This window comes from Neltuma alba, unplaced genomic scaffold (assembly GCF_004799145.2).
Source record: "Neltuma alba isolate B1F8T4 unplaced genomic scaffold, ASM479914v2 tig00006658_pilon, whole genome shotgun sequence".
Taxonomy (NCBI): Eukaryota; Viridiplantae; Streptophyta; class Magnoliopsida; order Fabales; family Fabaceae; genus Neltuma; species Neltuma alba.
Window position 1 is genome coordinate 44,037 of NW_021634533.1, and position 11,661 is coordinate 55,697.

Here is an 11,661-nt window from a genome sequence, read left to right on the forward strand (position 1 = left end):
AATAAGTTTAATATTTACTGTCAGTTTTGTTGTATCACTGTCTTTCGATTTTAGAAACATTTTAACTTTTATTTTAAAGAATTTAAATTGAAAATTAAATTATAAACACTGTGAGAGCGAATGAATCTTGTAGATCGTTGTAAAGTTGTTGAGATTTGAACATACCAAATCATATGGAGGGACCTTGAGTTAGAGGACTGGTCTATTCTCAACACACACACATATATATGTATGCATGTATATGTATATGAGAGTAAAAAAAAGGGGATCGGACCGGCCTGTTCAACTGGAAAACTGGTGAACCGGTTAGTAGTCCAGTTTGGTTCATGGATTAAACTAGGGACCAGTTCGAACTGGTCAAATAGGTGTGAACCGGTCATAATGATTGTTTTGCTATTTGTCATATTTTTTCTCATTCAGTTCCTAATATCTCAATTATTATATATTTAAATGGATTTTAATGATAAGTTTGACATCAATAACTATTAATTTTAGTTATTTAGGAATTATAAAGATCAAAATTCTCAATATTGTTATATTTTATTATTGTTATAATCAAACTATTATTATATTTCTTTGTATTTTGTTATTAGTGATTATTAGCATTGTTATATTTTGTTATTTTCAATCAAATTATATTATTCTAATGTCACCGGTTTGATCCTGGGTTGACCCCGATCTGATCCACTGGTCTTTAAACCACTATCTCAATCGATTTAGTGTCCGGTCCGGTTTTTTGTTCCTTGATGTGTGTGTGTATATATATATATATCTAATTAATACTATCATTATCAATATCAATAATCATTGTCATTGTGGATATCACTTATCATGATTATGTTAGAAAAATCGATAATAAATTGTATTATTTACCTTTTGTATGTGGTATTATAGCTTAATAATAGCCGCTTCGCGGAATGTATGGGCTAGTTGAATGATCAATTATATGTAAGCTAAAATTTTCAATATACATTTGATCCTAGGATGAGAGAGAAATATTTTAATTATATATTAGCAAAGGTTTATAAGTATAAATTAAATTAATTTTTTAATTAATTATAAGAATTTATTACAAAATCTTAAATAATAAAAACTCAATTGAATAAAGTAAGTAACAAGGGGTATTAGCCAAAAACTTCGTAAGAGTAAAAAGGAAAAATAGAATTTTTCAAGAAAATGACAAAAAAATATTAGTTAAATTTTAAAATGATAAATACGTGATTTTAGCATATCAAAATTTTCATAAAAATATACAGCATCACCTGTTTATCATTTTTAAAATTCATCAAGTATTTTACAGTCATTTTTCATCTTTTTTGTCAACGAAAAATAGACATATTCTAAAACAAGAACATCCTATCATAAAAAAAATTAGGAAAAAGACCTACTAAAAGTTATATTTATTAAAAGGGATGATAAAAATTGTAATTATTTAAAAAGACCAAATACTAAAATATAAATTTAAAAGCATTAAATTACCCTTAGCTATATAGGAGAAAATATAGGAAGTTTAATTAGGGGCAATCTCATATTTTTAAATTTATATTTTTGTATTTGATCTTTTTAAATAATAATAATTTTTATGATCATCTTCAATAACTATCACTCCATCCAGGTTCTTCTCTCTAATTCTCCCTGAAAAGATATTCCTCCGGTCCTTAATATAAGACCCAATTGTTGAGTTAGTTTTGGTTCTAAATATAAGACCCATTTCTCATATTTATTAATTTTCTCTAAATTACACCTATGGATATTCTTTCAACCATAATCAAGTAGAAGAGGAAGATGGGGTATTAAGAAAGATAATTATGGTATTTTAGGAAAAACATGTCACATTTCTTATAATTAACTAACCTACCTAACTTCTTTAATTTAATCAAATTAGTTAAATAAGTCTTATATTAAGGATAAGAGGAGTATGAAATTTATGGCAAGTCATGCTCATGAACCATGACATAATGGAACTCATGAGAACCTATCTATAGTCTAAAAAAGACATGAACACAATATATAAAAAAACATACTTTATTTTTCTTTTTTGTTTTTAAAAATTATTCTTATATTTTTTTTCCTCTCACACTTTATGACATTTCACGAACTTTGATTTGAAAGAGCTAAATGAAGATAAAGCTTCAAACTTTAACATTGTGTCGTGTAACATGCATGTCCCACATGCACGGCAGGTTCCCCACCCGGTCTCTCTCTCTCTCCCCACTATCCACATCTCACAGAGTCATGTGTCCCCATAACTTTTGAACGCTCACCTTTGCATAACCGCCACATGATTTCTTCATTTCTACTTTCATTCCAATATTGCCCTTCTCTCTCTCTCTCTCTCATAAACAAACAAACCTACTCATTTCAATTATCCAATTTGGTAGTAGATGGACTCAAAAGCGCTTTCTTGGTTTCCTTGAAAGATCCTTTGTCCATTTCTTCTTCACAGCTTAGTACTGCCAAAATTGAGATTCAAAATGAAACCCCAATAAATGTTTCTCTTCTCAAGCGATTGAACTCTCATTCTTATACTCCTCCTCTGTGTCATTCTTCCTTAATCACCCAACTAAAGCAACATGAGTAATTTTATTGCTATATTCCTGCTCATTTGGGTATCAGGCTTTTCTCCTTCAGTTTCTCGTTTTTTTGCAAATGCTGAAGCTGAATCTCCAGGTACTGCCATACATCTTCAGGCACTATCTACTTGTTTTCTTAATGTTGAGCTTTTAAGTTTTCTGTTGGCTTTATGCGTTGATGATTTACCATCAGTTCGAAACTTAAAAAGCTCAGAGTTTTAATTCCCACCAAAATCCCTGGTCTTCACCTTCTTTTTGGGGCCATAAATCAGTGAGAAATTCGGTTGGGGTACACTATTAACTTGCTGTATAGAAGATAACTTCTATCTGGTTTCTGAAAAGAAGTTGTGTTGCAGGTCAACAAACAGAAAAGAGGTTAAGCCGCAATTTACCATTTGAGGAAGTAAAATAACTATGTTTTCTTTCTAAGCATTACCATTTTCAGCCATAGATCTGATGATGAAAGTTTATTTTCTCTCTTTTGCTTAATTATTAGAATTAGACAATAGAAAGCTGCTCACTTTCAGAGGCTCTCCTTCCCGCCTGTTGATATTATTGTCAAGTAATTTCTCGAAGCTGATGATACAATTCAATTATGTGGTTCACCTGAATCACTCCCTCCCCCTTATAATCATGTGTCATTGCCATTTTTATTGAAGTTTTGACCGTATTTAATAATCTACGTGTGCTTCTTGATCATGATATATATGTGGTTTTATCTTTCTTGTTGAACCAGGTATTGCGGACGTGAGAGTAGGGCACCACCAGAATTTGGACAAGAGAATTCTAATAGCACTTATTGTTTGTTCTGCTCTTCTTGTCTCAATCTTCCTATTTTTAACATATATCTGGTGTCATCGACGCAAAATTTTCAAAGTTCCCAGTTCTAAAAGCCCTGAGACCATCGGTATCTATATCTTTTTGCATGAAAAACTCTTTCTTTCTATCTGTAGAACATGAGTGCAGATAATTTTGCTTTTCCGCCGCTCATTTACATGTTTATTGAATTTGCAGAAGCTGCAAATGGGGTGTCACTTAGCCCCGTTGATGTTAAATTTAGTTACTCAAAAATGGCAGAAAAGAAGAGTGCAATTGCTATATTTGACTTTCAGTTGTTAGACGTTGCAACAAACAGCTTTGCCAAAAGTAATATTCTGAGTGAGAGTGGATCTAGGCTAGTGTACAGAGCTTGCTTTGATGAGCATCTCAAGGCAGCTGTGAAGAAAGCAGATAGCAGTGCTGATAGAGAATTTGAGGTAAGGGTCCTTTTATTATTTATGTTGCAATCTGTTTTTCCTGAAATATGATTTTGCTCTTTACCGAGTTTGCCTCCAATTATTGGATAAATTTGCAGAATGAAGTGAATTGGTTAAGCAAGATTCGGCATCAGAATATCATTAAACTTCTTGGTTACTGTATTCATGGTGAATCAAGGTTTCTTGTATATGAAATGATGGAGAATGGATCTTTGGAAACTCAATTACATGGTATCAATTCTCATTTATTTCATAAGAGGAAGTAGTATAATACTATATATAGGGTTCATAAGCATCATATGTTTCATTTGTGTTCACAACTGTAGGACCTGATCGTGGATCATCTTTAAATTGGTACCTCCGGTTAAAGATTGCCATTCATGTTGCCAGGTAAGTCTGGGAATCTTACTGTGACAGTATCTGATGTTGAATCCTTTGTTTTGATTACATAGGCTGATCTAACAATCTCTGGTTCTGTTAGGGCATTAGAACATCTTCATGAGCACTCTAATCCTCCCGTGGTTCATAGAGACCTAAAATCTTCTAATGTTCTCCTGGATTCTCACTTTAATGCCAAGGTCAGATCCAAAATCATTTGTTATTTGCATGTCTTTGTAACCTAACTGTTTACTTAATGCTCGTTTTTGCTGAATTTTGATTGATTCAGCTATCAGATTTTGGGCTTGCTGTAAGTTCTGGAATGCAAGACAAGAACATACAGATGTCAGGAACTCTGGGTTATGTAGCACCTGAGTACATATCACATGGTACATAAGAAGTATTTGTCATCATCAGAACAAATAGCTTACTCCTTCCTTAACTATTTTCTTCACTGCTCCTCCTGTTTGTTATCTTCATTTTCCCATTTAGAAATATTTTTGTGAAGTTTCTACAGATATGAAGTATTTAGAAATATTATAAGAGGTCTTTTTTTAAGTATGACTTCGAAGACGGACACGGTGTCTTGTGTTGTAAATTCAGTATAATTTTCTAGCATACTAATTTCATAGTCATTTGTTGATGTGTTAAATCTATCAAGTTAATCATAAGCACAATATTATCATGAAAGTGGTCTTCATTTAATCTTGATACTTCTAAATGCCGAGTGGTGCATAAAGTCAGATTTATTTAGGGACGAAAGCTTTTTTTCTTTTTCTTTTGGGAAAATTATCTTCATCTTGAGAAAAGGAAAGGAAAGGATGCCTTCCATTATTTGAGACTAATTTTCAATGCATCATCATGCTTCTGTCAACAATTCTGAGAACCCAAGAAACTGTTAATTTATGCCGTTGTCAGGGGCAAATGAAAATCTTATATTTTCAGGTAAGCTAACTGATAAGAGTGATGTATATGCTTTTGGGGTTGTCCTTCTAGAGCTTCTAACGGGAAGAAAAGCCGTGGACAAGATGTCCTCAGACCAATACCAATCCATTGTCACATGGGTATGTTAATTTCACACTATTAAGGGTGTAATATATCCTCAACTTAGCTGAAAATTCTTCAGTTCATCGGGGCTTGGTGATTTATTATAAGCAAAAAACCTATGACTTGCATGCAGGCCATGCCTCAGATAACTGACAGATCAAAGATTCCAAGTATTATAGATCCTGTAATCAGAAACACCATGGATTTGAAGCATTTATATCAGGTTCATTGATTAGAAGCACCATAATCACAAGTTTTCTTTCATAAGTACTAATGATTGCAAGTTCTATAACTAGTATCAACATTCTGCAGGTTGCTGCAGTGGCTGTACTTTGTGTACAAACAGAACCAAGTTATCGGCCGCTAATAACTGATGTCCTGCACTCTCTCATCCCTTTGGTACCCACGGAGCTGGGAGGATCACTCAGAGTTTCAGAATCAGTTTGCTCCGAGAATTTGCATTGATTTTGGACGTGTTTAAAACTCTGATATTGCTGCAAAGTTTCATGTTTTTGTGGTGACAGGGCATGTCATGATAGTTTGCAAATCCTAGTGAAGCTTCAGATCGCATACTATTTTAGGACACTGTCAGATGAGTTATTGGTTATCTAGTCATTGTTGTTGCATAGCAATCACAGCCCAAGCTGAAAGAATCAGTCTTTGGTTTTCTTCTCTCCCAGACATTTATAAATTGTAAGTGAAATATATGGTTCTCATATAGTAAGTTTAAAATACCCCCCCGGTCTCTGTTGTAAGGTGCTTTTTAGAAAGATTTGATGGTCTTGTAATTAATACTTATTTTTCAATTTTGTTTCTGTAATTAATATTTAAATATAGCTTTTTGTACTTTTCTCTCATTCAAAACCTTGTAAATAGGCATAAAGTTAAAAAATTTTATTAACTTAAGACAGATTTAATGATTTAACTATCATTTGTTGATTCGTATGAATTAGTTCAAAATGCCTAATAATAAAAACCAGATAGTGTATCAAATGTGCTTTGGGAACAAGGGAGAAATGCATTCTTCCTCATGAAATTAAAGTTTAATTCTAGTTATCGTGTATCAATCTTAAGTGTTACAAAATGCTTTGACTTCAAATAAATTCTAAGACCAACATTTTTGTAAAATCAAATGTAGGTCTTATATATTGCAGTATAACGAACCGGTTGTATCATTCACAACTTATGAAATGTGTAGTTTGTTAGAGTTAGTATATATTATATTTGACGTATTGGTTGTTTAGCTTTACAAGTCAAGGTTCCGTCAAAAGCAAACAAAACAAAACCTTACAAGTCAATGTTCAATATAACTAGATAAATTCTGCCAATCTGCGGATGCTCTTAATCGCATAGTTTTCAACTTTGTTATCTGCTAGCTGCCAAATTTCCATGAACCTTAACGATCCATCCAGTGCTCCAAATGGAATTACAAAGAGAGACTTGATTTTCTTTCTTTTTTTTCCTTTTCTTGGTCCTGGCCAAGAAGAGATTTCATTAATGATATTTGAAAGTTAAATCCGATGATGAAACGAGAAATTTGTCTCTAATACACAAGGAAAACAGCAAGAAAGTTCTATAATACTGAAACTATAATCTGACAATTTTTTTTTTCAAAGCATCAATGGATTTCCTTGAGATTCACTATCAGGGCTGATGATTTCCAGACACAGATTCGGATATTTCTAAATTAGCTTTGGCTTCCACGGACAGGAGACACAAGACGCACCCAGTTCATCCATGTATGGAGGAGGGGGAAAGCTGTCTGAAACTTCTCTGACAAGAACAAATGGATTTTTTTTTTAATTGAAAAAATAGAATTAGAAGACAAATTGATGAAAGAGCATCCTCTAGACAAGAGACAACTGCGTGATACAATTTATTTCGCCCCATTGATAAAAGAGTATATGCATTGATGTTATCTATGAATGAAACAAGCAACAGCCAAGAGTTTCATGCATTATTGAATTCTCTATACTTATATGCTCCTCAGGTCTTCTCTTGCCATCATGGGATGATATCATTATTCTCCTTACATTGGGTTGAATTGATTGCATACACTACTTATTCCCTCATCCCACTTTTGCCTAAAATACGGAAAAACCATGTCAATTTCTAGCTGGATATGTACCAATAGTTCAAAAACCATCTTCCTTCGGATTGTTCATCCTGGTGGTCATGCTGAGTTCCATGATAGGCCTGTGCTTGCAGCAGAGATTATGTGTCGTAACCCAAGAAGCTGTGTTGCATATCCGCATGTGTTTCAACAGCCGTGGGCGATTGTTGCGCCAGACACCATGCTCATGCCTGGGCAGAAGTTCTATGTAGTGCCATTAAGCACCATAAGAAAGCTTCAAAGGCTTTCTCCAAAGCGTTATCCTTCTCCATTTCACGAAATTAGGAACGTCCAACTCAGCAACGAGGAAGATGGTGGTATGATCTCTACTTCTCGTATCTCCAGGAATAAAATTCCCAAGCAACTACATGGCAGCAACAAAAATGCAACAGAAGAGAGAGATTACGAATCAGAAAGAGTAATTGTTTTTATGTTGATAATTGCTTTCCTTGCTTGTTTACTGGAGTCACAATTAAAGAAAAACCTGATTATTTGCCGAAAGAAACTGGATTTTGCGACAATGCACTAACCAGGAAGAGGACACAAGATTTGACGGGAAATAGCATAGGAGGCTCTCCTAGGCGATTATCGTCTTCTTTACTTTGGCAACCCAGTCTAGAGAGCATCACTGAAGAATGAAATATTGGTGGTTGTGGAAGTTTTGGATCATGATAATATTCAGTGACTATTATCCCCTCTGTTTGTTTTTCCTAACATGACCTTGATGCTTTAAGAACCACAATGCTGCTTCAGCTGCATGGTCTGCTGCTGTTTTCTTTTTCGGATGAGGGGAACCAAAGCACTCTACAACGGTTTTCAGTCCTGCTTCTATCTCAATAGTAACCTGGAACGTGAATCTGCAAAAATCATCAATTACTCCCCAAGATTGGCAAAAGTAAAATTTAATACCGCACATCACCTACTTCAGTTGAGAGAGAGAAAGAGGCAGCAAAATGAATCATGAGTACCCAATCATTCAATATCATAGAGATCACTCCTTTTGTTCTTTCTTAAACATGAAACCCTTCCTTAACTGTTTCACAATAAATTCAAAACAGCAAAGGGTTCAGGTACAACTACCTGTCAGACCTTTTCATCTGCATGGTCCTACAATTCATGAGAATTTCTACACCTAACCCTTACTTGTTTATAGTTAGGCCGTCTTTGATAGCATAAGTGGCATGGAATAGTATTGTATAAGCTATTCATCATATAAGCATTTTATACCATCATATATTAATCGCATCAATCTGTAATATTTGGGCATGTCTTTGACCATAGGATGAAAATAATATATAGATGTATAATACTACACTCATGTTATAACATGGTAGCAATGATAATGATGGTGGCAACAGGAACATAGAGATAGAGGTGTTAATAGAAGGCAATGGCAGCAAAAGTGGTGGTTGTGATGGTGAAGGTAATGAAGGTGGCAATAGTGGGTAACAGTAACAACAATGGATAAAGTGCTGGTAGGGTGAAGATATTAGCAGTCATGATGGTTATGGCGATAGCTGGAGTAATGCTTGTGGTAACAATGGCAGCAATGACAACACCGAGGTATATCTGATGAAGTTGGTAAGGTGATAGCATCAGTGGTGATGGTGCCACTAGCGGGGTGCTGGTGGAGGAAGTAATAGCGATAATGATGGGTGGTATGACAATATATTAGCAAATAAGGATAGTAAAAAAAGATTTCTTAAAAGAATTATACATGATTCCGTTTCATTTCATGGCTTATCTCTCACCTGTTGTATAGAAAGTGTAATAGGGCAACGACCAAATAAAAAAGTCCTAATTGTATAAACTTCCACAATTCTTCATGCATGCCAACTACCAAAGGAATATAAACATGGATTATATTTGCTTATACCATCATCCCATCCTATGCACAATGCACTAAACAGGGCATGAGTTGATTACAAATGTACATCTGAGAATTCATCCAATAAACTGGAACTTAATTAGTATGCCTCTGTGTTGTATAGCTCCAGTTAAAGTAAACTTTGAAAAGCACTCTTTCTCATAAATATACCCAACTTGCTCTCTCTACGAAGTATGGTTTTCTACAAAATGTTACTTTCTTGATGTCGGTCTATTTGTTTCATTGACAACTGACATTAAAAGGGGCCAACACAAAATGTGGCTTGTATTGATTCCCAGTACTTCCATTATTAGAAGGGATCAGTTGTTTATAATGGAATACAAAACAACTGCGCTGTAAAAATAAAACACTGCATTGTAGATTATTTACAGTTAAGTTAATTTAAACAATAAAATATCAAGAAGAAGCAGTGGGGCATACTTCTTTTGATGACTGGGGCCTTCCTCTTTGCAGCACTCAAATACAGGGGGCTTCCAATGGTTTGCAGCACAGATCTCATACAGAGTTGACCTAGCGGATCCTTGCTTCATACCTAAATCCAGAGTAGGAGTGTTTTATTATGCTCGACTGGCATAATAAATAATAATAATAAAATAATAATAATAATAATAATAATATAATAATAATAATATTATTATTATTATTATTATTATTATTATTATTATTACTATTACTATTACTATTACTATTACTATTACTATTACTATTATTATTATTATTATTATTATTATTATATGTGAACGGATAACTACAAGGAGGAATTATTGACAAAAGAAAATTCGGAAAAAGCAAAAGTCAAAGGAACTAATCTCCTCTCCCCCACCACAAAAAAGCCAAAAAGGAAAGAAAACTAAGAAAAAGGTACTCCTGTCTAACCAGTCTGGCCTTGCGAAAGACGAAGAATTCGGGGAGAATAAAACCATTATGGTAAAGAACTGGTGGGCATATAGTTATAAAGATTGGGCAATATCAGGACCATGCTTTATTATAGCAGAATTTCAAGGATATCTTTGACTTTCTTCCGCCAGAGGAAATACTCGAGGTTATCAACAAATATAAATAAATAGAAGTCCGAAGGAGGACGATGGATGTATACACCAAGAACAAGAACAAATAGAAAAAATAACTCAAATGAAATGAAATCCACGAGAGCCAGTTATGTACCGTTTTCTGCGGAGTCTGAATCAGGGGTGGTGTTCCCGCGGGTCTCACTTGTTTTGCCAGATGAAATAGAGTCAGAATTTGATTTTCTGAGTGCTTCTTCATATTTAAACGATTTCAGCCCCCGATTAAATTTAGGTTTCCCAAATTTAGGACCAGCACTGGTGCTAGATTTGCTCGACTTAAGCTGGAAAACCAAAATATCTTCAACATATAAAAGCATGGAAATTTCTACATGCCCGCGATTGGGGCTAGAGCAAAAATGACATTCAGGAAAAGAAAATTAAAATATTGGATAAGGGAACCAGAGGATTACGTTGAAGGAGGAGTTAGCGATTCTGGATGGCTCTATAGGGGGAAGGTGTTTGAGATTAATAACAGAATCTCCCGGGTGCGAGTAATTCTTCTCCATCTTCGATTCGTCGACGCCTTGTCGGTGCCTTTTAGATCTGGAAAACAGCTGTTTCTCGCTCGAATGCTCAACGAACAAAGCTTGAGAGAGGAACGAACGAATTTATTAGAAGCTAAGGCGGTTGTCTATGGCAGTTTAGTTGGTTGAACTGTAAATAACATCACAAGGCAACACATGATTAACGCTTCGGCAAAACGCACAAGTCATCATCATATCCAATCCAATTTTCATATGTTATAAATAAAAAAACTAATTGGCCCCAAAAAAAAAAATTATAATGAGGTCCTAAATAAAGAAAACAATTAAAAAACAAATTCCAGAAATTATCATTTTCACTGTAAAATTTATCATTATAGGCTGCTTAGGTTGTTATTGAAATTTTTTAGTAATTATTTTTCTCTATAAAACTTGATTATAATTCTCCTCAAAAAAAGTAAATAAAATAACTAATTTAATTAATCCTCTCCTCCTCGTTAGGGTTAGGGAAGGACCTGACCGCTTTGGTATGAAATTGCTTGCTCCACTGCCAAAATTTAATTAATTTATGTGGAGTAGCGGACAATGAACCGGATAAAGCAATGATTTATAGTTCAATGGTTGAACCATGGATGAATCGTCAATTGGTTTTAATTAAAAGGGAAATCTCAAAAAAATTACTTTTTAACTTTAAAATTTTGAATCAATTTTGTTTATTATATTTATTAGTAATTAATTTGAAAAGAAAATGATAATAAATTTTTTATAATAGTTATATAAAAATTTTTAGGTTAAATTAGGTTAAAGTATATAAATTTTTCCTGAACTTTGTTTATATACAAATAATTTTCTTAAAT

General features: G+C 33.9%; 2 protein-coding genes across 4 annotated transcripts; one reads left to right on the top strand and one right to left on the bottom strand.

Moving 5' to 3' along the window:
- The first annotated feature begins 3,206 nt into the window (after nucleotides 1-3,206).
- On the top strand, nucleotides 3,207-6,100 carry LOC114750857 (probable receptor-like protein kinase At1g80640). Its single transcript, XM_028939494.1, has 10 exons — nucleotides 3,207-3,210; nucleotides 3,310-3,480; nucleotides 3,588-3,829; nucleotides 3,928-4,060; nucleotides 4,156-4,219; nucleotides 4,311-4,407; nucleotides 4,497-4,596; nucleotides 5,153-5,271; nucleotides 5,388-5,477; nucleotides 5,567-6,100. Exons 1-10 carry the CDS (start codon nucleotides 3,207-3,209, stop codon nucleotides 5,717-5,719), a joined length of 1,173 nt encoding a protein of 390 aa, XP_028795327.1. The 3' UTR covers nucleotides 5,720-6,100.
- Nucleotides 6,101-7,148: 1,048 nt separating this feature from the next.
- LOC114750849 (ribonuclease 3-like protein 1) lies at nucleotides 7,149-10,881 on the bottom strand. Of its 3 annotated transcripts, none has more exons than XM_028939485.1 (5): nucleotides 10,733-10,881; nucleotides 10,420-10,603; nucleotides 9,676-9,787; nucleotides 7,898-8,211; nucleotides 7,149-7,731 (listed from the first exon to the last, which is right to left on the bottom strand). In XM_028939485.1, the coding sequence occupies exons 1-4, from the start codon at nucleotides 10,826-10,828 to the stop codon at nucleotides 8,196-8,198; spliced, it is 408 nt and encodes a 135-aa protein (XP_028795318.1). In that variant the 5' UTR covers nucleotides 10,829-10,881; the 3' UTR covers nucleotides 7,149-7,731; nucleotides 7,898-8,195. The 3 variants fall into 3 exon arrangements, with proteins under 3 accessions (XP_028795318.1, XP_028795316.1, XP_028795317.1); XM_028939483.1 differs by having other exon boundaries at nucleotides 7,898-8,224; XM_028939484.1 differs by having other exon boundaries at nucleotides 7,852-8,224.
- Between the last annotated feature and the right edge of the window lie 780 nt (nucleotides 10,882-11,661).

Coding starts and splice junctions, on each gene's coding strand:
- LOC114750857 (XM_028939494.1), top strand. Junction 3,481..3,587: donor TAAAAGCCCTGAGACCATCG/GTATCTATATCT, acceptor TTGAATTTGCAG/AAGCTGCAAATGGGGTGTCA. Junction 4,220..4,310: donor ATTGCCATTCATGTTGCCAG/GTAAGTCTGGGA, acceptor TGGTTCTGTTAG/GGCATTAGAACATCTTCATG.
- LOC114750849 (XM_028939483.1), bottom strand. CDS start 10,828: ATGGAGAAGAATTACTCGCACCCGGGAGATTCTGTTATTAATCTCAAA. Junction 10,604..10,732: donor TCGCTAACTCCTCCTTCAAC/GTAATCCTCTGG, acceptor TTGGTTTTCCAG/CTTAAGTCGAGCAAATCTAG. Junction 9,788..10,419: donor TTCAGACTCCGCAGAAAACG/GTACATAACTGG, acceptor CTCTGGATTTAG/GTATGAAGCAAGGATCCGCT.